This window comes from Danio rerio, chromosome 14, assembly GCF_052040795.2.
Source record: "Danio rerio strain M-AB ecotype USA chromosome 14, GRCz13ab, whole genome shotgun sequence".
NCBI lineage: Eukaryota > Metazoa > Chordata > Actinopteri > Cypriniformes > Danionidae > Danio > Danio rerio.
The window spans coordinates 29,610,284-29,636,189 of record NC_141034.1 but is presented as its reverse complement, the minus strand read 5'-3'; the positions used below and the strand labels follow the sequence as shown (position 1 = coordinate 29,636,189).

At 35.2% G+C, this 25,906-nt stretch overlaps 2 protein-coding genes across 5 annotated transcripts in view; both read right to left on the bottom strand.

Annotated features, from left to right (window-relative positions):
- Positions 1–9,120, bottom strand: part of LOC147833963 (uncharacterized) — a 278,169-nt gene extending 269,049 nt beyond the window's left edge. Inside the window, exon 1 of one of the 4 annotated variants that reach the window (XR_015507501.1) lies at positions 8,955–9,120. The gene's annotated coding sequence lies outside the window, so the exon portion shown is untranslated. The remainder of the gene's footprint in view (positions 1–8,954) is intronic. The other 3 variants (XR_015507500.1, XR_015507499.1, XM_087281515.1) reach the window with 3 other exon arrangements.
- Positions 9,121–19,894: 10,774 nt separating this feature from the next.
- Positions 19,895–25,374, bottom strand: thoc3 (THO complex 3). The gene is given in 6 exon segments (NM_001003758.1): positions 19,895–20,548; positions 20,619–20,719; positions 22,103–22,264; positions 22,443–22,647; positions 22,964–23,120; positions 25,183–25,374. Coding segments are annotated over 6 exon segments (969 nt in total). The 5' UTR covers positions 25,363–25,374; the 3' UTR covers positions 19,895–20,384.
- Between the last annotated feature and the right edge of the window lie 532 nt (positions 25,375–25,906).

Below are 25,906 nucleotides of genomic sequence, written 5' to 3'. Positions count from 1 at the left end.
AGAGGTAGTTGAAGTAGAGTGAAGAAGTTTTAGCTTGAGCGGACCCCTGCGGGGTTTGGAGCTTGGAGAAAGAGTCTAGGCGGAAAAAGAATAGGTAACATCGTGAAGAAGAAAGGACTGTGGCCGCTATGGCCGAATCCTGCGAGAGTTGGAGCTCAAGGGGGCCCCTTCGGGTGTCTGAAGAGTCTAGACAGTAGAAACAAGATCATTAGAGGTAGAGTGTAAAATAGATTAGTTGGGAGTGGAGTGTAGAGAAGAAAGGAACGAGAGGCTGAAAAGTAGGGTTATAAGGATAAAAGATTTGGAAAAGTTGGAAGAAGGGAACAAGCACAAATATAATACATATGTACAAACGCAGTAAATGCGCAAAGAACATGTGGATACAAACGTCTGCATCTGTAAATAGCTATTGGTGATTGCAGAAGATGCTAACTGCAATGGCCCTTGAGGGAGTCCTTGGCAAACATGTAAGGGTGCCATGGGTGGACAATTGGGCTTCTGCGGGGTTTGGTTTGGATGACTCTTGCGAGAGTCGAGGCTCTGTTAGACACCTTTTTGAGTTGGAGCCGTGTGAGGAGGTGCTTGGGGGTTGGTTAAAGCCTGTTGGGCTTTCTTGAGGTGGTATTTACTGAGACGTATATAAGATTTGAAAACTTCAGAAGACCAGCGACCAAGGGTCTGGATCTGATGGTGTGAGAGCCCGTTGTAGTGGCTGCGCCAATCCTGAATGAGTGGCTGGAAAAGGGCTCTGGGAAAAAACCTGATAGGCGAAAGATTTCTTTAAGGTGTTTTTGAAACCAGAATCGAGATACTGGACGGTTAGCGTCATCAGTAAAAAGCGGGGCCAGTGGGTTAGCCTCTTGAGATTTTCTAGGCTAAGAGGGTTTGGAATGGGCGTGTAGGTGAAGGAATATTGAAAATGAGGATAGAGTGTCCTCTCTGGAATTAATCTGTTTTGCTTTGTTTGATAAGGAAAGAGATAGTTTCCCTGTCTTGCAAAGCTAGATCTGAGATGGTGGGGTGGAGTAGAGGGTTAAATTTGGATGTAACTGTTAATTCAGAACATTTAAGAAACCCCCCAAAAAATGCTAGATTGAACATAGCATCTAAGGTGCGGGCTGTATGGGAGGAAATGTAACCTTTACAGAGGGTGTAGATGCATGAGGTAAGGATTTTGAGTGTAATGGGTTGTCTAGCATGGTATGGAATTGTTTGAACGAATTCCATGCTGTGAGGTAGGCATTGAGGGTTCTGGGAGCTATTGCTTGTAGGATAAGAGATAGAGAAGTTTGATGAAGATTATGAAGTGGGTGGTTTATGGAAATATCGTTACTGAATAAGGAGGGACCGGCGTTGGGTGAGGGTCTGCTTCCGGGGCTAGTTGCCAGAATATCTGCAAAGAGAAATGAGAGAGAGAGAGTCAGCGATTTGGTTTTTGCAACCAGGTACATGTTCAGCAATCATGATAAATTGTTTTTTAGCAGATATCCAGATAAGGTGTCTTAAAAATGGCATAAGCGATTGGGAGTGGGAGCGTCCTTTGTTAATGCAATGCACTGTAGCTTCGTTATCGCAGTGAAAGAGAATGCTAGATGTAGACCATTCGTCCCCCCACAGGATGGCTGCTGCGATGATAGGGTAGAATTTGAAGAGGGCTGAAAAACATTGGTCTTTGGAATGGAATTACAATTGGGTTGGCCATGTTGAGACAAACCAGTGTCCTTTATATTAGCCACTGTAACCTATTGGAGGGGCAGCGTCTGTGTATGTGTTGATGTCAATAGGGGATGCAATCAAGTCGCTGTAGAAAAAGGAACAGCCGTTCCATTGCTTAAGGAAAGAGATCCATAAGCAAAGTTCATCGCGACTGGGTTTGGAGAGAAAAATTGTTTCTTCTAAACCATGAACTGTGGTGGATAATTGATGGAGGTGGGAAATGAAAGGAATAATGCGCATGGCGAAATTTAGATGGCCGAGAATTGGTAGGAGTTCTCGTTGTGTGCACATCTGTTTTTCAAGGAAAATTTGGGATAGAGAAATTATTCGATTGATTTTCTCTTTAGGAAGGGATGCTTGGAATTTATGCGAGTCTAGATTAATACCCAGAAATTCGATTGAAGTACTGGGTCCTTCCGAGATCAGCGAAAACCTGCTGGGTGATCGCTAGGTGTTTGGCTGGAGGAGATGACGGGGGGGAAATAAGAAAATCGTCTAGAAGGTGAATGAGGTATGGTATTTCGTAAGTATTAGACAGAATCCAGCATAAAGCTTCTGACATTATGTCAAATATTTTTTGGGCTGCTTTTGCATCCGAAAAATAGAATTGATTTCGCCAATAAATGCCAAAAGGTGCCAGAAGTCTGGGTGGATTGGCATGATTTTAAAGGTAGGGGAAATGTCTTCTTTGGCTAGCCAGGTGTTACGACTGGCTATCTTTATGAGAGAGATCTCTTGATCAATGTAGTAGTAGTTAAGTAAATATTCGTCCAATGGAATAGTGCTGTTAATGCTAGGAAAGGAGCAATTGTGTTGGGACGAAAGGTCGACTACAAGGCGTTTTTGCCAGAACATTTTTGAGTAGCGACACCAATGGGGCTAATGCGCGAGATATTAAAAGGAGGAGCCTTGGAGTTCCAATCATGAAGTTGTTGTCGATTTCTTTTTAATAAGATAATCGACGGTTTCAGGTTCGGAGGTTGCAGACTGCAGGTTAGGACAGATTGGATAAAGTGAAAAATGGAATGTATCCTTTGTGAAGAGGATGTGGAGTGTAATAGGTTGGATGAGGGTCAGCTTCTGGAGCCAGCAGTCATGATCTCTAAAATAGAAAAAACAAAGAGAATCAGAAATTAAATCTTTGCAAAATAATACAAGTATGGCAGACATGAAAATTGTTTTAGTTTATATCCATGCGAGGCATCTTAATAAGGGCATGGGCGGCTGTAAATGGAAGCGCTTTTGATAATGCATGGTCCGATGACTTCATTGGTAGGGGTGGGTGTTCGTCTCCTAACGGGATGACAGATGAATGGAGAGCTGAGGACATGGGATATGGCTAGTCTGGTGGTCCTGGAAAACTGGTACCCCTTGAAGACTGAGCATGTGAAGTGATAGTGAAGTTTAAATTTGTATTTATAACAGTCAAGTGGGAAGTTTGTTTCTTTGCCGTTTTCACATCCGACTGACTTGCTATATAATCTTATATGACGCTTGTAAATCAACACATGAGTCGCTGGCGTATTACAATTGGACTTCTGTGCTTGATGGCATAATGTTTTTCAATAGCTTGTTAATATTTACTGGTTGGGTAATAATTTTTTCAGAAGTTAAATGTCAAATGGAATTTTTTTTTTTTTTTTTTTTTTTTTTTTAACTAAATTTACAAGCGTGTCTGGCCTATTCATTCATAAGGTCTTTGCAACAGAGTCAAGAGAGAGGGCGGGACCATCTCCAGTCTTTTAGCTCATTGGATGGAGACGCTTATCTTTACAGCTATTGGCTTAAGGAGTTTCAGTCAGGCCATGCAAAAGGTGCAAAAAGCCTGGCGGCCATTTTGTTGATCAAATTCAACATTGTTTGTGGCTGGAGCTGCTGCTCTGCTGGACACATTCCAGCAAACAATCTGTTAAACGATGGATAGCATGTGTACTGCTAGGAGAAGGTGAGGGTTCCGTTTTATTGCAATAGCTTTGGAGTTTGGCTTATATCTTGCTGGGAAATAAGGTTGAAGACACAGCAGATGCGTTGTGGAGGCTCTTTGAAGTGGAAGGTTTTGGTGTTGTTGTTTAAGCTGTTGATGAAATTGTTGGAGTTGTAGTTGTTTGAAATGGTAGCAATAGTAGTTGTTGTTGTTGTTGCTGTAGCTTGTATATTGTAGCTTGTAGATTGAAGCTTTTAGATTGTATATTGTAGATTGTAGCTTGAAGCTTTTGTAGCTTGTAGCACTTGTAGCTTTTGTAGTTGATGAGCAGAGCAGAGCGTTCTTGCAAATGAAGATCCTGAAGATTGTAGCTTGTTGCTGCTTTAGTTGTCCATGCTGGTTTAGAGTTGGTTCTTCAACGGAGCTAGCTACGGTGAAGCTGCTTCTTCCAAACGAAGATAAAGTGAACTGGAAACTTAGACTATTTATGGTGCCTTAGGGCTCATATGATTGGAAGATTAGTGATTAGCAAAAGCGAGACTGGACGTGATAAATCATAAGCACGTGATCCTCTCGAAATTAGTTTATGAATAAACTTCACTTAATTTGCATCCAACCAGTCCATAAATATCAGCAAATTGACATATTTAAAGAACAAATAAAAGTATTGTAAATAGAGCTGTGTCTAAGAAAAGGGCTATGCCTCAAATTTTTACTCATTTTTGACAGGTTGGATTATAACACTTTAAAGAAGCTTTCAATTTATTTCAGTAACGGAGAAGAGTGACTCATTCTGCATTTTCTTTTCTTTCATTCTTTAACTACGAATGCATGACACTATTGAAAATGCTGCTTTTTACCTCAGCACTGTCCGTTCCATCTCTGCGCACAAATTGAGAAAAGATGGATGAATCACTGCAAACATTTAATTAAAAGCATTCAGTTATCGTGACCTTAAACAACTGCATGGTCGCTTTTTAACACCATCAGCAGGAGAACTGTCAATCTGCAGGCCATGCTCAATTTGTTTCAACATAACCACATATGAGTCATTTTGTACATATTAGGTATTTTGGGCTTTAGAAAGACTTAATCAGCGCATATAAGCATGACATTTGCCATCGCATGTTTTGACATTTAAATAATTGAGCACAATTTAGCTTTTCGTGATTGTACAGAATAATGAAAGAAGTCTATTCAGCTAAGCTAGTTTTTGTTGTCAGGGACCTGGATGAATCCATAACATTTAAAAGTACTGTAGTTTCTTAAAGGGGTAGTTCACCCAAAAATGAACATTCGCTCACTCAAGTTTTCATCTGTTGAACATAAAGAAAGATGTACTGAAGAAAGCTGCAAAAAAAAAGCTGTCATTTAAATCCGTAGTGCGTATTATGGAAGTCGGTAGCTGCTTTTTTTTTTTCAACATTCTTTAGAATATCTACCATTGGTGTTCAGCAGAAGATAGAAACAGCTTTGAAGCAAAAGGAGGATGAGTAGAATCTTTATTTTAGATGAACTGTTTCTTTTAACATCTGCAAATTACTGGTACATATGATGTACAACTTTAGAATGTTATTTTCATTAATGCAATGTAATGTTAAGAGAATGATTTACTATTTACTGCATCTCTGATCATTTGTCAACTGTGGATCATGTCATAATTACGCTCTGAATAAACTGCACTGCAACCTTTCAGCTTTATCTGGTCAGAAAATCAGGTTTGGTTATGAATGTGTGAAAAACAAAAGCCTGCCGCACACAGTTTTAATTTAAAAAGCCATGTAGATTTCATTTTTGAGCACACATGCTGCAATTATTCTAGCCGGCAGCTAGCTCTCTCACATGGTCGCACACTGAAGCTAAGCAGGGCTGCACCTGGTCAGTACCTGGATGGGAGACCACATGGGAAAACTAGGCTGCTGTCTGAAGTGATGTTAGTGAGACCAGCAGGAAGCGCCCAACCTGTGGTCTGTGTGGGTCCTAATGCCCTAGTATATTGATGGGGACTCTATACTGCTCAGAGAGCGCTGTCATTTAAGGTCCTGACTCTCTGTGGTTGTTAAAAATCCCAGGATGTTCTTCAAAGAAGAGTAGAGGTTTAAACCCGGCATCTATGTTTCTTAACTTTCATACTGAGATTCAATGTTTTATTTATAGATAAAATCATACTTCTATGCGGATTTATGTTTTGCACTCAGTTGAAACATTTTCTGATGTCGTAAACTTGCTCGGTAACGCACCTGGTACAATGTTGCATTTGTGATGGGAAGCAATATTTTAAAGTTGCATTCAATTGTGCCAATTAATGTATCTGTTTCTGAAAGGGTGAAAAAGGCTTTTTTAAGCTGTGATGGATGGAGTAGGGTCATCATAATACTGGAATTTTAAAAACGTCTATTTCCCACTAATATTTGAATACTAATGGCAAATCAGCTGTGTTTAAGAATGTGCTCAACAGCGCTCAAATGTTTGCGGGCAATGAACGTTTTTAAAATTGTAATATTGATTTTTAATGAATGCCAGTATTGTGACAAACCTAGGATGAACTGCATAAATTAAGTACTTTAGTTAATGTACACCCTCATAAAATATTATTCCAGTTGAAGTAAAACGTACTTACAGATGGATGTTTATATAGTTGACTAGAAATGCCTATGTGTCATATGCTGATGGGAATATTATTATTATTCCATATATGCCATATAGCTTCTACAGGCTTCCCACTTTTTATGGACACCAAATTCAAGGACTTTTAAAATCACTTAGAATTTTTAATCAAGCCCCTTAATTTACACCCCCAGCATATATCGCCATGAAAGTCATTCATTTCGCTAACATTTATTGATTCATTGTCTTTTCGGCTTAGCCCCTTTGTTAATCAGGGGTCGCCACAGTGGAATGAACCGCCAACTTATCCAGCATATGTTTACATAATTGATACCCTTCCAGCCACAACTCAACACTGGGAAACGTCCATACACTCTTGTGTATATATATATATATATATATATATATATATATATATATATATATATATATATATATATATATATATATATATATATATGTGTATATATATATATATATATATATATATATATATATATTTATATATATATATATATGTATATTTATATATGTGTGTGTGTGCGTGTGTGTGTGTGTGTACACACACACACATACACACACACACACATACACAGACACACAAAAATGAAGATATTTTACATTTAATAAATACATTTTGTTAATAACAGTTTTTTTTAACTATGAAATTTCATTTCAGTGTTAAAAATGCTTCTAAATCATCTACACTTTTTCAGTTTCAGGTTTCTTCTCAATTTATTCATTTATTTATTTATTTTATTTTATTTATTTATTTTTTTTTGTGGTGCGGCATTATTTATTCAACTCTGATTTTGTGGTCTTTCTTTCTGGTCTTCCCTGCTGTCAACGGAATGACAAAGAAAGCTGATTGGTCCTCGTGTGTGCATTTGAAATTGTGAGGACTCACAGAATGAACCTTATAGAGCCAAGCTACAGTTTGACTTTGTAAATAAACATCCTTTTTTGTTTTTTAAATAAAGAGTCCTAAAATGTAACCTTTATGTAAATAAGTTGTAATCTGAAAAGAATAAGTGAATAACAAACACAGTTTTGAAAAAAATGTCAAAAAGAATCTTATAATTATAAGGTGATGAAATATTTAAAAACAACATTCAGAGGAGGGCTAATCATTTTGACTAAAATATAATTTTTAAACTAAAATTTATAAACTATAATTTTTGCATCAGAAAACATTAATAATAATACTACATGCACAACTTTTGTAAGCCTGGTTTCTATACTGGTTGAAAAAGATGTAAGACTAAACAACAGAGTAAAAGCTTTCAACTGCCTCTTTATTGTGTCCATTATGTCATTATGTTTCATTTCATAAATGGATGTCTATTATATATGGCTATGATAAAGCTGAGAGGAGAACGGGGGGAAAAAAAGTTTGTTGAGAAACTTTTAGATATTTTTTGAGGGTTTGATCCATTGTAGGAGTGTAGAGAAACTATAGAGCGCTTTTCTTTATTGCATGTTACACAACAGGGCATCTGTCAAAGCAAATCACTGTAAATCTGTCACATTATTGAACCTAAAGAAGCATTTCTGGAAGTGGCTAATAAAAAGCTTTATAAAGAGGTTGAAAAGTTTCTGTTGTTGTGATTTGAAATGAAAAGCTAACAAGACAGCTTGTCTAGCATTAAAAAGAGGAATGTCAGCAGATGGATGTCTCCTATCTTCGCCTTAGAACTTTCACTCTGACAGTAAAGCTCCCACTGATTTCCTGAAATATCATATAGGCGAGGTTTAAACTGAAATCCATGAGCAAATGCTGACGTGAGACTTGCTCACCCAAACCCACTCACGTTTATAAATATATATCATGTTCCTATGAGACTCTAAATATCTGATGACAGCTTTTGTGTTTGTTACTTCATGTTCTTTTCACTCTTTTCAACTGTTTTATGCATACATGCAACATTACAGGAGGTTTTCTAGAGAAATAAAAAAACAGGAGGGTGGTGGGAGATGGGTCTGAAATATGGGAGACTCCTTGGAAAAACGGGAGTGTTGGCACGTTATATTACCATATATTAGGTTATATTACGAGATGCGTAAAAGCACAGTTTTTTGAACGAAGTTTGTTATACATCATGATCACTAAAGTAAACAATATTAATTTGAATGAAACCTCAAGTCAATAAATTTTGACAGACGGATTTTCCTGAAAATTCGTATACTAATTTACAGGTTGTGTGTTGTTAAGTTTCTCTGACTCATCATCATTCAGATTCATAATTCACATTTTGCACTGTATAATCAATGAATGGCTGTTTTAAAAATACTTTTGTATATATTACATTTAACAGTGAAATCGGCAAATCTTTAGCAAGATTTATTAAAAATATTTGTAAACATTTATATAGGTCATTTTAGTTTACCTCATAATCCTGCTTGTTGCAAGTTCTGTGGCTGTCGGAAGTTGTGATGAATCTAGAAAATTCCATAAAAAATGAATAAGCATGGGCAGCCAAACTGTGTGTTTGCAGTACCTCATACAACCCAGCTGTTTTAATCATGCACAATCAGCCCAAAATGTGTTGACAGATTTATCCCTGCATTCATAAGTGTAAGGATAAACAGAATTGTACTACTATTGTAATGTTTATTTGCAAAAGCCAGAATATGAGAACACGCTAGTTGGTGAGTTGAATCAACTTTACTCCACAACAACAAACACTACAGAATTTTGTTCACTAACCGTTCAGAGATGTCTTGATGTAGTTTTAACTTCTTCCTGAGTGTCTTCAGCAGTGTGCAAATTTGGCCTGAACATGCAAAACTATAGTTCATTAATGTTACTGGCATTTCAGTTTAGCCTGTTTTGATGCTTGAGTCTCAGCGTAAAGGCTCCGACCCTTCCCATTGAATCATTTGAATTTAAAAAGACATATACTGTTTAAAAATCAAGTGTTTTTGCTTACGACCAAATAGAGAAAGACTAGATGGATGAAACATCTGTGGAGCATTTTGAGCTGAAACTTCACAGACATATTAAGGGGACACTATTCAAATTACATCTTGTGGAAAGAGGTAATATGTCCCATTTAAAATTGTATTAAATATTGTATTATAACATAAAAAATATATTGTATAAGAAGGCTACATCATACATAATTCTCTTTAATAGTTTAATTTCATGAATTGCCATGATCTAATTCGATTCGTTGTATATATAAATATATAATGGTGTTGGTGTAGTAGCACTTCAAGGCCTCCAGAGTTCGAATCCGGCTCAAGGACCTTTCCAGACCGTACCACAACCAACCTCCCTCCCCTTCCTCTCTCCCACTTCGCTTTCTGTCTGATTACCGTCCTATCTAACAAAGGCTAAAAAGTCATGAAAAAAAAGGGTGAAACTTAATGTAGTTGTAAATTGAGCATATTTTCCAAGATAAAGTGGTGGTTCCTTTAACGCCTCTCCACACAAACATTGTTTTGTTTAACCACAGTTTTTTCTACACGGTTTTGTGGTTCAGGTCACTGTATTTTTTTTGAAAACTCCTGGCAGGGTCACAGTGTTCTTGTGCAAACGTTGGAACCAGAGACCAGCGGGTGGTTTGGCATGCTCTTGACATGTACTTTTTCATTTTCAAGCAGAGATTTTTTTTTTTTTTAAGTTTAAAAAAAAACCTGTGTATGTTTGGATATGGCTGTAATGGATAGTTCTGGTCCTAACTGGTCTACAAACATACACCTACAACTGCTTTGTGTCTGTTTGTTGCTGCAGTTCTACATATTTCATATTTCAGCTAAATTAAAAAAACAGTTCACCCCAAAATTGAACTTGGCTGTTAATTTGTTCACCCTCGGCCTATCTAATATGTAGGTGACAGATTTATTCTTTAGTAGAACATTAGCGAGGATTTTAGCGGAAACATTTGTCCCTGGGGATTCATAAACATTGATAGCTTTAATACACTAAGCTCTACAAGCAAAACAAAATGAGCTCCTATGTCTCCTGGTGATTGTGTGTATTATATGTTTTTGTTAACAAAAAACACTGTCTCGATGTGAAAAAAAGTCCATGTTTTAAATGAAAACATTAATTTGGGCCTTAGTAAGATTGTAAACCTACAGTAGGTGCACACCATTTTTTAATTATGCAAAATTGTAGTCTCCTTTGTTTAGTTCAACTTCATTTTTCATTTCCCCGCCAGTTTGTTATCATGGTTTGTGATTAGTTCCATGTTTAAAGATGTGTACATTTGTTTATTAAACTTAAGTTTCTACACTTACTGTTCATTCAGCATCAAACTCAACTTGAAAGGGTTAGTTCACTTAAAATTTGGGCAATAAGATGCTGACTCTTAATGCAAATACGTCATATTGGCTGTATAGTAAATGCACACCCTGATGTAATGTGGAAGACATTGGCAAATAAAGTTGTAGTACTTTTTTCCAAACAAAGGAGCTTCATGTGATCAGAGTTTAACTGCTGAAGTCTAGTGGAATGTTTGAAAAATGTTTCAGTTTTTTTTTTTTTTTTTTCTGGACTCAAGACCATTGCTGTCTCAAATATTTTTTGTAGCCTATGACTTTAAACAGCACAGTGACAGACTCAGATGAAGCTGAAATACAGCTCATTAGTCAAAAATACCAAGTAAGTTTATTTGCGGTGGAGTGATTCAAGCCTTTCCGAAATGATGAGTCTCACACAAATGCAATTTGCAAAACACATAAACACACACATCAGCGTTTACTGACAACATGTGGACGTGGTGATTATAGCGGTTAAGAACTGATAGCAATTTTTCTATCTTCATTAAAAAAAACATGCTCTGTTTTAAAAAACATTTTAAACTAAAATCACAGAGAGTTGTAACAAATATTTGAATCCCAGTTTATTTGTAAAAACAAAATTCTGTGGACATGTGTATACATGTTATTATGGAAACATAGCGCCTGTCAATCAATTTGGTGGGTGGGAAAAACTGCACTGTTGTGGTGGGCCTCAAAATCACAGGTATATGGATTCTATTTTAAGGTCAGGAATTTTTTTAAATGAGACTTGTTGGGTTTCTATCACTCCAATATGACTGTGGACACACCATGGGTGTCGCTAGGCCTATTTTGGTGGGGCTGTAGCCCCTCTATATTTTTATTCAGCCCCCCTAAAACCTTTTCGATTAGCTCATAAACTGTAGAGTAAATTATCTCTGTCCCCTTTAAATTTGATTTGAAGATGGCGGCATAATTCCTCCCAGGCTTTCCTTTTTCATTTGATCAGCAAACCACAGCGGTGCAGAGTGAGAGAACAAAGTGTGTGTTTATCAATAAATTGTTATAAAATATGCTTATTTGCAGTTCTTTGCTATGGATACAGTTGTATCACTTGTACCCCAATGTCACATAGAAGCAATCGGGTTTCCAATCTACTGTTTCCTCAGTGCTCACCTCATCAACACAGCTGTTTCATCCAGTGAAAATGTAACTCTTAACGAACATTTTACTATTTTTATTTGAAAACGAACTACCAATATAAAACACATTACAGTGCATGTGCCATGCCCAGAAAGGATTAAACATAGTGACAGAACCACTTAGAGAATGTACTCATTTAAACTGTCAGAGATAGAAACATCATGTGTTGTCTTGCATTAAAAATATATCCTTTTTTAATATTATGATTCAGTTAGTAAAATTTGTGAATTAGTTAAAAATATATATATTTCATATGTATGCCATTTTATTAGAAAAGTGGCAGCTTTACTTATTAAGTGCTTGGAAACAAAAACTGTACTTCAACACATAAAGTGGCTTTTACTATTAAACAGGTGTGTTGAGCCTTTTTCTTTTCTTCTCATAAGGAGCTGAGCCCCCACCCCCCCAAAATGAAAATCCTAAACAGTTTCTTTGTATAATTAGCACTTCTTTTGTGTATTGCTTCTTCTTGTTGAATTGCTGAATGCCTTGTCAACTTTGGACAATTGCAAAATGACAAAAAGTTAATGTTTTTAAAATGTTGCCGAAAAGGTCTGTATATTGGAACCTTAATGTTTATGTTGGTACAAATATGTTCCTTTTGAAAAGATAGAGTGAGGGTTACAGAGACAATATACAGTTTCCTCTCTAAATAAAACTGCAGCAAACAGATCCAAATGCAAAACTACTGAAGAGGAAACAAACCAGTTAAATTTGGCACTTATTTAGCAGGAGCATAGTTAACTCTGAATATTTGAATAAAAATAGTGCAGGAAAGTGGCCAAGCATAAAATATCACTCCTGCATGTGAATTGCAAATTTGATTCATTTGAAGCTGTTGAAAAAAAGAAAAAACAATGTTTAGAGAGCCTGAATTATTGAACAGCAAAGGTTACCGTGGGCCGCTAATAAATTGCATGTCAGAAATGTTTTGTTTCACATCAAGCCCCATAAATTACTGGAGCAAAGACTGAAAGACAAATTGGAAGAGTAACGAAAGCCAATAATATGGCTGCTGGAAAAACTAATCCATTAAGACCTGAGGGACCGAGAGAGTCTCATAAGGGACCTGGAAGCTCTGTCTATTGAAATGGAAATTAGGAGAGATGCGTAAATGTGTCATGTCATTTTAACGGAGAAAAGCAGAGAGCGTTTCACGTCTGCCACTTCATTTGTGTGTTTGTGTGTGTTCTGCTGCATACTTTCTAGACATCATAAACTATATCTTCAACACCGCAGACACTTATCTGCTTCATGTCAGCAGTCCTGATAAAACACAGTGAATTTAAGCTCTTTTAAGACAGATTCCTTCTCTCGCTCTGAGCTTTCATTTATTTTATCACTGGTGGCCGTGCATATAATGCAATCACTTTATTCTTAATATGTCCGAGTTCATTTAAATGCTAAAACCCTCATCTGACTTTTTAACCATTATAAAATTATGACTCATTCTTACACAAGACATTATGCATATGTCAAACAGTTTTAACTCTGCGACATTGAAATTAAGTATTCAGACAAAAGTAAAACGGCAGATATGCTGGCATGTAAAATGCAGCAACAGAGTACAAACAATAGGAACGATATGGTAAGTGTGAATGAATTTAATATAAAATCTAGTAAATAAACTGATTATTAAATGTCCAAAAGCCCGCAGTTGGATAAGTCTTAATACAGCTACTATTGCAGGGTTTCTGCAGGTTTGACCAAGATAAATTGTTTAATTTTTATAACATTTTAAGACAATCATAAATGAAATTTTAGACTTATACAGGGCTAAATGTTAAAGTTTTTTTGTTTTTTTCAATATGCCAGTTAGAAAAGATTTTCACTAGCCCTATCAAAGTTTGAATATTTTTTAAAATACATTTTCAAATATATTTATTCACAAACCCTATAACCATTACCAAGAATAGAACAAAATCTACTCAGCAAATTCATCTGAGTAAAATTTTCTCAGTTAAGAGATTTTTGGTCTCTCTTTAAATAAATGCAGACATGATGGTAATAGGTAAAGCTGCTCTTTGTGGAGTTGCTTAATGATCCTCTGCTGAGATTTTGAAAGATTCAATAGATGTGTCTCATTTTAGAAGCTGCATCCTTCGAAAGATGCAGACTTCAAAGGTGAGTCCTTCGAAGTCCACACAGGCTAAACAGAGCGTTTAGAAATGAGACGATCTAGAATCTCGTCACCAGGCAACCGTAACAGCTGCTGTTAATAAGCACTGATAAAATGTGTAATGACTTTTGTTCAAAGGGATTTTAAAACTTATTTTAAGAAATCTGAAGGCAAAATAAGGTTTATAAAAGCTGGAAATACACAGTTGAAGTCAAAATTATTAGCCTAACTAGTTAATTCAGTTAACTAGGCAGGTTAGGGTAATTAGGCAAGTTTTTGTATAAGGATGGTTTGTTCTATAGACTACACAAAAAAAAAAAAAAAAAAAAAAAAAAAAAAAAAAAATATATATATATATATATATATATATATATATATATATATATATATATATATATATATATATATATATATATATATATATATATATATATATAGCTTAAAAGGGCTAATAATTTTGACCTTAAAATGATTCTTAAAAAAATTTAACACTGCTTTTATTCCAGCCAAAATAAAACAAATACGACTTTCTCCAGAGAAAAATAAATATTATCTGACATACTGTGAAAATGTCCTTGCTCTGTTAAACCTCATTTGGGAAATATTTAAAAAAGAAAAAAAAAATCAAAGGGGGGCTAATAGTTCTGACTTCAACTGTATTTCCTTGAATCCATAGAAGTACACATAAAAATGTAAATGGTCTATAAAATCACTCTTTAGTTAGACACGTCATACTCTTCTTGCTTTTTTAACATGCGTTCAAATATCCAAGTAAAATAAACCTAATTCATACATTTAAACCGGAGTTTTCTTTTAAAAACGTTCTGCCATTATTAGTGCACAATGAATCTTGTGATGTTCGAGGCCACGAAGGATCCACCAGTTGTGTCCTTCATTACCTGGGAAACAAAGGATGCATTTTAAGGCTGTGTTTGAAAGAGCCTTTGAATTTTTTTAAATGAGACAGTCGTTGTCGCGAGACACTTCGAATGCATCCTTCAGAGGATGCAGCCTCTGAAATGACACAACTTCTGTGATACATTTCAGCTGATTTCATCTACCTGTGACCGAAGTCAGTTGTAGTTTTGTGTTTCTGTGAAGTGTTTATTAACAGCAGGTGTTCATCATCAGTGCTTAACCATTACCTCATTAATTATTCCATTGTCTCATTACGTTGAGTAACTTTAACTCAATTTAGAGAGGGATCTAAACTGAGTACATTTTACTCATTAATATTAATAATAATATAATCATTTTACTACAATAATAACAACTTAATAATATAAAATATGTCAGGTCAGTATCCTCAGCAGTAAATAAATGCTTATTTTAAATAAAAAGTTAAAAGTTTTATTGAGATGGATAGTTACTGATTGTATGGGTGTTAATGGCCAGATTGGGTAGCTATACATAAAGAAAGGAAAATTAAGACCTGTTAAAAAGATTTCAGAACTACAACACATTATTTCAGTACATTTACGACTTTTCAAGGCCTAAAATTTAGCTTTTAAGATTTTATAATTAAATATTTATTTAATGCTTATTACTATTTTATTTTATAACTTCGTAATTATTATACAATTTATGTACAATAATGTTCATCTGCTTTCTAAAACTGTTTTAACATATTACAGTACAATTTTAATGACTTTTTAGCTTTTTAATCACCTTGCATGAGTATTATGGTTTTTATTTTAACTTGAGTTATGGCCATAGCTGGGGCCTGGGGGTTTATATTTTGAGCAGAATGACTGATGAAAAGAAGGTGGGGGTTCGAGTTTTACCAGGACTGTTCAGTGATTAACAACTATACATCTATAAAATTGGTCATTTGAAGTACTATAAAACATTTAAGTTCACCCAAAAATGTCAATTGGCTATTCAGTTGCTCATCCTCAGGCCATCCACGATATGAGACGGCATCTTTAAACTGTAAACAAATGTGTTATTAATCAGTTGTTATGACTGTCATTCATTCATTTATTCGTTTTCTCAATGGCTTAGTCCCTTTATTAATCAGGGGTCGCCACAGCAGAATGAACCACTAACTCATTTAACACAGTTTTACACAGCGGATGCCCTTCGAGCAGTAACCCAACACTGGGAAACACCCATACACTCATTCACACACATACACTACTGCCAATTTAGATAATTGAATTTAACTATAGTGCATGTCTTTATAGCACATGAAGCCAAATGCCAGTGTAACTCATTTCGGTCATCTTTAAATCCCATTTAACTGTGATTTTCAGCTCTATGGTTAACTTCCTCTCCAAAAAAAGCCCTGAATGCTAAGTGAAGGTTCACTATGTAATAGAGGAGAAAAGGCTTATTTAAAGTGAAGGAGAATACTTTGGCTCTTTAATTATTCATTTATTAGTCAAACTCAAAGCTGATTCTGAGCCTTATTAAACTTTAACAGTGAATCTCAAAGATGAACATTTTTTTAGTCTTGTGTAACATTACTTTTAAATATACATACAATCAACTATTTTTCAAGTAAAGCTGTCTTTTAACCCTTTATTTTGTTGTCTATACATCTGCTGTTTCAGTCTGCCAGCTGTACATTTTCCATCATAATGTCTACAGGCTCAATCATGCATTCACAATGCTATGAACAATTATACCAAAAATAATACATTATACACACTGGATCAAACTATTTTCCACTATTTAGCTCTCTGCAGCTATCATATGTTCATCCACTGAAGCTAAGCAGGGCTGCGTGGTTAGAACATGGATAGGAGACCACATAGGGAAAATAGGTTGCTGCCAATAGAGGTGTTAGTGAGGCAAGCAAAGGGTGCTCAGCCTGCAGTTTGTGTTGGTCCTGATGCCCCAGTATAGTGATGGGGACTCCATCTTGTTCCATGAGCACAACTCTTCCATAAAACCAAAGTCCTGACTCTCTGTGGTCATAAAAAATCCCAGGATTTCCCAGAAACTTGTAGAAGTGTGTTCCCAGAATCCTGGCCAATTTTCACTATCACAACGTCTTAACAATCACAATATTATAACTGGCTTTATCAATCATTGTCCTCTCCACCAATAAGCTGGTGTACGGTCTGGCACAGAATGCAGTTGCATCATCCAGGTGCACACTGGTGGTGGATGAGGAGATTCTACCCAGGTCCAATCCCCCATGTAATTCACAGCCTGTAGTCACTAGCAAAACAATCTGATCTCAACCTGATGGCAGGTTCCAGCATATCATAAACACTGGGCTCTAAATGTAAATGAAAGGAACGTCTACAGGTGATGTATGAAACTTTCTTCCATCACTGCATCACTATAGCGAAATTTCAGTCTCTGTCCGCACAACATGCCTCACAGCAAAGTTTAGTCTGGCTTTTTTTGATTCTTTCTACTGATGAAGGACTGGTCACTGCAGACGCTGGGCTTTGAGTTCTCTTAAACGTTGAGACACTGTATGCCAAGAAACAGATTCTTAGCCTGAACTGGTGATGTGTTGAACTGATTGACCATTGAGAATCTCTGCACTATCCTGTCATCTCATAGATTTGCCCTTCACAGATGACCAGACTTTTTGGGGGACTGGAATGAGTTAATAATATTGTAAAAATGCTGTTTTCTATAAATCATAAATCTGCTGCTAAAGGGTCGTCATTTGTCCATCTACAACTTGTAGGAGGGTTTCAGTCCATTTAAAACATCTCGACAGCATGCAAAGTCAGTGAAAACTGGAAAAGTTTTGTAAAATCAGGGCAAATCGCCACTAGATGAAAGATTAACACCAGAATATATGAAACTCATGAAACATCCTTAAAAACTGCTTTATTTACTCGTGTTGTTGTCCAATTTTGATCTTAAATGTATATTGATATTTAATTAAACAAATGCAAAACTGTAAACCTGTTCTAAATCCTGTTCTAACAGAGAAGTAAAGCCACAAGACAAGCAGCAGTAAATTAATTTAGGTCCTCAACCATAAACAAGAGGATGAAAATAACAGTGATCATCCAAATCCTGGAAACTGGACAGCCCACGGAAAATAGGCTTTGCTAAATGAAATGTAATTAAGCAGCCTTGTAGGGACGTGTCTTATGTAGGAAGTGGCAAAGTGAGACATCCTGGATCCTGCTGGGTGAATGAGCAGAGCAGGGCGAGGACAGATGCCACGGGCTCCTGAAGTGGGCATGGAGGACACGCGCGTGCTGTGCAAGTCTGTCACGGCGGAGAGAGAGATTAATGATGGGGCTCTACCTGATCTCACCTACCAACCGTTCCCCCTGCTGACCGGAGACTCATCCAGGTTTACAGAGCACTGCTGTTTCAGTGACTCTTCAGCACACTGGGAAATCACAATGCATATTCTTCACTGATCTAACATTTCTGGGGACACCTTTTCTACAAGATGGAGAGAAATCAGTAACAGGGTAAATGTTTACCTTGGCATCATGACGTGACACAGACAGCATTGCATGATTCTTTAAAGACTGCAGTTAAAACTTTAGAGGGTATTTCCAAGTTCGAGATTCTCTTCGGATCTCTCCACAGTTGACTGACAAAAGAAACAGCTGCATCAATCGATTATTTTAACCTTTATATGACAATAATACAAAGAATTATTAGCAATAGTCTAAGTCAACATGGACGAATAACTGCTAATAAATATATATTTGTTTGCAATTATCCAAATTAATCACTTAGATAACAAGTCATTGGTTTGGGCTTCCAGCAAAGAGCATCAGAATGGGGAAGAAAGGTGATTTAAGTGACTTTGAATGTGGCATGGTTGTTGGTGCCAGATGAGCTGGTCTGAGTATTTCAGAAACTGCTGATCTACTGGGATTTTCATGCACAACCAGCTCTAGGGTTGACAGAGAATGATCTGAAAAAAATATCCAATGAGCGGCAGTTCTGGGGGCACAAATGCCTTGTTGATGTCAGAGGAGAATGGCCAGACTGGTTCTAGCTGGTTAAGGCAACAGTAACTCAAATAACCACTCAATACAACTGAAGTTACAGAAGAGCATTTCTGAACGTACAACACGACGAACCTTGAGGCGGACAGGCTACAGCAGCAGAAGACCACCGCGTTCCACTCCTGTCAGCTAAGAACAGGAAACTGAGGCTACAATTCACACAGGCTCAACAAAACTAGACAACAGAAGATTGGAAACTCTTCACCTAGTCTGATGAGTCTCTATTTCTGCTGCCATAATCAGATAGTAGGGTCAAAACTTGGCATCAACAACACGAAAGTGTGGTGTAATGGTGTGGGGGATATTTTCTTGGCACACTTAGGATCCATTAGTACCAAATGAGCATTGTGTCAATGCCACAGCCAACCTAAGTATTGTTGCTGACCATGTCAATCCCTCTATGACCACAGTGTACCCATCGTCCAGCAGGATAACGTGCCATGACATAAGGGGCGAATCAATGTTATTTCAAATGTGAATAAGTAACTACATTCTGCAATTATGAGATACAAGACTTACTATCTATCTATCTGAAAGAGTTTAGATACAAAGGCCTCTAAGTGTAATCTAAAAAAACTCTTGTAAAATGAGCATTTTTCACAGCCTCCAAATGTTTATATTCGACTACTATAAAGAGAATGAAAAGAACCAATTGAGAAAAACGCCAATTTAAGAAGAAAGTTTCAGATGAAACTGAAATGTTTTTCTTGATCTGAACACTTTATATGTAAATCAAGCCAATAAAATTATCTTTATTTAACCTGATTAGCAAAGGTGAATTATATACATTGTTATTTTAATTTAAGAAAATCCATTACAATTATCTCAATCGACGAATTCAAACAAGTTCTAGTTTTTTTGCAGTGTTGATGTCTAAAATTAAAACCGATATATTTTCCTGTTGTTGTTTTTTTTTTATTAATAAATGAATCAGATCAAAAACACACTAAAATTACTAAATAAACAAATAAATGATAAATATGTTTTGAGCACATACAAAAACACTAAAACTACATTATAGCAGAGAGTACATAAAATAGTCAATTAAGCGCTAAAATTAGGGTGCTTTGTTTTCCAACAGTATTTTGGAGTTGATCACACAAAAAGACAACATGTGGCTTTTAAAATCAAGAAAAATATGAAACAGTATTCATTTTAAAAATAAAGTACATAATTTATTGCTATAAAAACAAACACACATTCAAAAATGCCTGTATTAGCAATGAGACATCTTTTCTTTGAGCATGTGATGCCCTCTGCTGGTCATTTCTAAAACTAGCATTACAGTTTTATCTCAATTTTTCTCAAAAACAGCAATGGTCAATTATTGAAAACAAGAACAGCGTGCTGTACTAAATCACAAGATTTTTTTTAAGTATTCTGCACAGATTCTACATTAAACTTTGTTTTTGTATTATCACACAGTCATATTTTGGTAAAAGACAAATAAAAACTCATATTCAGAGGAGCTGCAGGCAGTAGTTATTTACACCTGTACTTTAAACCAAAAACTAATATGAGAGCAGAACATCAGAATATCTTTTAACTATTTACAAATTTACTTTAAAACAATAAGTCTAATGAAAATTAATTTGCTCGAATAACATCTCAATTTTATCTTAATATGTGTAAACGGACCTCAGGAATCATTGGGAAGGCCGAAGAGTTTGACGGTGCCCGCTTCTCGGTTGCTGTCGTATTTGCCCTCTTTATCGTCACAGGCATATGCTAACAGCGGCCTCTTCGGATGCCAGGCTACAGTGAAGGTTGGAGACTCGCACTGAATTTCCCACAGTTTCTCCCCTACAGACAGGAGACGGTTAGTAAAATGCGAGTAAAGCTTTCATCATGTTGTAAAGATGCATCTGCTCACCTGTCTCTACTTCTGCTATGTCAATGAAATGGTCTTCTGATGCAGATGCCAGCATTTTACCATCATGACTGAAGCTAAGAGTTCGTACAGGCCAGTCCAGTCTGTTGGATTCAAGACAAAATAGTTTAAAGAAAATTTAAATAAAAACTATGCGAGACATAATAATTTAAAAGTGTGATTAATCAATGAACTTGAATGGTTCATAAAAAAACTTTCTCTCGCTTTGCAAAAATTTAGAAATGTGCTCATGTAAAACTGATAAATACTGATGATAGATTAAAATTCATTATATTTTTTGTTTCTAACTCCATATGCAATAACCACAAAGTAAATGCATTACAACATCATCTTAGCATTATTTTTGTATCACTTAAAGGTGCCCTTTAATGAAAATCTGGGTATACCAATACATAGTAGAATAATAAAAGATCCACGAATTTCCACAAATGTAAAACTCCAGTGGATAACAGGCCAATCAGAAGACAAAACAAACTGTGACGAGGGTCATGGGCCATGTCCTCCGCATTTGCATGTAAAGCTACTTGTCATTCAAATTGATATTAATTCCTGGGTGTGTTTTCTTTGACTGTAACTTCAAAATACAACGCAAAACATGTCTATCACTCTCTTTTGTCAAGTTTAATTATAATTTAGCCTTTTTCCACAACAGATCTGGTGAGCAAAATAGGTTAACATTACTCTGATTGGGTTTATATTTCTCCATGTTCAGCGTACTGTACATTATGCTGTGTGTGTGTGTCTCTAGGTGCAGCGGAGCTCATTAATATTCACAAGATGAACCATATATGGTCAATCATGGACCTTCTGATTCTATGGGAATTTGTATGGATTAATGAATTAGCTTAATAAATCATTTCTAGAGATTTATTTTTTAACTTACCAAAGCCATAAACCTACAATGTAGATATCAGAGAACAATTTAACTTATTAAACCAATGCAGAATATGGCACATTTAAATACACTACTTATTAATAATTAAAAATAAATATTTTCACTGACATAAAATCTAGTTTTTAGAATTTTATTAACTGTTGTTATTTTTAAATTTCATTATTAGTAAATTCTGCAGTTTAACCCATTTAGTTTCATTTTAGTTTTTATTGTAACTATAATTTAAAATTTTAAAACGTAAAAAAAGCTAAATAAAGAGTAAATGTTATGAGATCAGTCAAACATAGAAATATAAATTAAGTCAATTTAAAAAAAATAAAATTAAATATTTAATTAAATAAAAATTTACTATTTGTTAGCTTATTCATTATTAAAAAGGGAAGTCACTCATTTGAGACAGTCAACTGAAATTTGGTCTTAAAACTACAAAACTTATATTTAGCTTTGTTGTATAATGTTCTATAACTTTAATATAAAATTTAAATTTAAACACTGTGAGATAATTCAAAGTTATAAAAAAAAAAAAATGTACATTTTTATTTATATATAATCTAAAAAAGTCAAAACTGACCTTGAGAAGCATCGCACACACACCAGCTCCTCCACGTTCCACAGGCTGACCAGGGCATCTGCACTTCCAGTGGCAAAATACTTCCCAGTCGGATCAAACTTAATGCAGATGCAGTTGGATGGATGGGCATTAATTGACTGGATGAGCTTCAGTTCAGGGTAACTGTAACAGAGTCATGACATATGATTGACAAATATATATATACACACATATATATACACACATATACATATATATATATATATATATATATATATATATATATATATATATATATATATATATATATATAAATAAATTACATAAACAACAGCCCACTACAATAAAAATAAAAGTAGACCTTAATATATTGATGCATCCATTGCCGTTGGTCAGGAAGAACATGTCATTGTCATTATTCCAGGAGATTTCGTTGACCTCAAACTTGAACTGCTCCTCAGCACGTGGACGGTGTGTTTTGGCATCAATGAACGTTACAACATCATCCTTGTTACCTACAGCGATGGTCTGACCATCAGGACTCCAGCAAATGTTGATATTCTCCCCTAAACATAGTCAGACAATCAATAAACCAATAAATAATATAATCTCACAAGAATAAAACATATAACATTGAAAGCCATAGCTCAATCCTCAAGAGTTTCTAAAGTTGAGTTTATTTTGTCTGTTAAAAACAACAGAAGATGTTTAGAAAAATGTTGGAAATTGCCATCCATAAAATGAAAAACAAATACTACGGTAGTCAATAAGTAACGATTTCCAATGTTCTTTAAAATGTTATATTTTGTGTTCAATGGTGGGTAAATGATGAGAGAGTATTCATTTTTGTGTAAACTATCACTTTAAGCTTTAGAGCTTCACCTTTTGTGCTGACTGTGGCCATGCATTTGGTGGTCCGCACATCCCAGATGCGGATGGTCTTGTCTCCTGATGCAGTAACGAACAGATCAGGGTTGGTGGGATGCCAGCACAGCTGATCCACACTGTCTCCATGCCCACGGTAGTTGTTTTCCTTCACCTAATACATATGATAATACATGAGCTAGATCACATCTAGTCAAGACAAATAAATTGTAAAATAATAAACCGCATTGTAGCCAATGCTGTGAATATTAACCGTTTTTTCTGATATAGAATAAGTATAGTAATGTTTTTGGCAAATGGATGACCTATAAAAGCTTGTTATTGCAGCTAAAACATAATTAATATGCATAATGTCAATGAAATGATAAGTAATTTTGCAGACATTAAATTAATTAGTAACTTGATTAGGTATTTGCCATTGACTTCTGTACAGGTCTGTCATTGAGATGTCACAATTGTCACAAGATGTCAGTTTTCACAATGTATTCCGATTGTGACAATGTTTATAAACTGGTAGTAATTCATTAGCTACCGATTATCATTAGAAACTAGTTCTTATTCATTAAGTACATACTGAAAAGATACTAGTACATACAACGCCATCTACTCATGTTTATTATATCTTTATTTAACTAGCACATGTTTAATTGAACACTTATACAGTCATCCAAAATAGTCAAAATGTGACAAGTAAAAATAAAAAATAAAAATCAGTAGTGACTCGTAATACTAGTAGCAACTCATAACAACTACATAAAAATACTTGTGCCAAATAAATGAGTACTAGGATACAATAAATAACTACTAGCATCTGTTAAAGAGGTACTTGTAATAAGAATGAGTTTCTAATAAATGATGGAGTATCTAATAAGTAAATACTGCTTTCTAAATAAAAACAAAGCATTTATTAGATATGACAGTACAACTTTACAATAAGGTTTCATTAGATAATGAGGTTACTATAATGAAAAACAACAAACAGTATTTATACATCTTTGTTAATGTTTTTTACTGAAAATAAGCCTCATTGTTGGTTCTTGCCAACTCACAGTGCATTTACTAATGTTAACAAGTGCTGTTTTGCATCAGGAGATGAGCGCTGTTTTGCATCAGGAGATGAGAGCTGTTTTAGATTTTTGTAGGCATGGGATTGTAGGTATAAGATTCTGACAGTAAGATAACCTTGGACAAAAATATCCCGGTTTGACGGTATTGTGATTACTGTTCTAAAATATATTATTTTTAAATGTCAGGGTAAAAGACTAAAAACTTTTTCCCCCTTTGAACACAATATATTTTATTTTGAGAAAGACTTTAAATATTTTAAAACAGTAAACATGTAAAACAAGTTTGCATATCTTTTCTGCTGGACACACTGTTGTCCTAAAACAACAACAACAAAAACCATAAATTAAAAAAAATCGTACATATACCATAGGAATGGTATAGAAGAAAATGTTGGAGGTTTTAAAACCTTGACTTTTCCTAACCGTGGTATACCTTGAAAACGGTTATTGTCCAATGCCTGAATGGAAGTGCTGTACAAGTTTTGTTTATTATTAGGTTATGCTGGTAAATTAGTTAACATTATCAATGGAACCTTATTGTAGAGCGTGATCACTTTGTGTGTCTAACAATTATACACTAGTACATATTGAAAAAGCCCTTATTTCCAATAAAATCCACCCAAATATCAGTACTTGCAGAATAACTAGTCATAGTAAAAATATGTACTAGACAATTATTAAAAACCTCACATTCCAATAACAGACTGCGATAGAAGTAGTTACTTGACACTTTTGAAATAAATACTAGTATGAAATAAATGAGAACAAGTGTGTGATGATGAGTAAATAGTATTTAAACAAAAATATACTATTCATACGTGTCTAATTAATGAGTAGTACCTATTTAATAGCTACGAGTGTCTAATTTATTGTCTAAAATGAATCTAAAATTCATCTAATGAAAACTAACTTGTAGTAGTAGCTAAATAATAACTGTTGGCTAAATATCAACAAGTGTACTGAATACGTATCAGTACTTAATGAAAAAGACACACATATCTAAAAATAGGTATTAACGTTAGTAGCATAAAACTGATACTAGTTTAGTTTACAGATTAAATGTTAAACAGCTTGTTCTACGCAGAACGTGGTTTATAAATTAAATATATGTTTTGGACAACGAAGGATGATGGAGAAGACAAAGCTCACCAGTCGGTCTTTTTCCAGGACAAATACGCTGGCAGTTTTGTCAAACGAACCGGACGCCAGTCGTTTTCCATCACAGCTCCAGGCCACCGAGTGCACTTTAGCACTGTGAGCCGGGAACTCTCTGCTTTTATTGTTATTCCTGAACACCTCCTGCATCTCCTGATAGTACGAGGACGCCATGCTTGAAGTTCTGCTTCGTCGCGTATTTAAGCTTAATCTGTGGCATTGCGTTACTTACCGACACCTAGTGTACGGGAGTGCAATTACATAATATTGTTTAAAAAAGTCTGATACAAATAACTTTCTTTTCTTTTTTTAGTTTTATTATTGTCAGGGTAACAATAACATCATCATACATTTGTTACAAAGAGAGCACATGAGTTTTACAGAGAAGTAAAACATCAAATAAGCACATACAAGGGAAAAAATTTACTAAAAAACAAACAACACATATTATAAAATCATGTGTTTTAAGGAAGCAATAGTTTTAATGTACTGTTGAAGTTCCTTTTCAAAAATATTAAAACAAAATATAGCCTAGAGTGAGAGAATTTACAGCTGTGTATATGGAATTTAGCAAGGATTAAAAGGAGATTAATTATGAAACACTCCTTACTTTTATTATCGGGAATATTGAAAAAACCCAACAGGATATCCTTAAAAGATAACACGAATTAGTATTTTGCAATGAATAACCAAAAAAAAGTTCAATCCAAAAGCATTG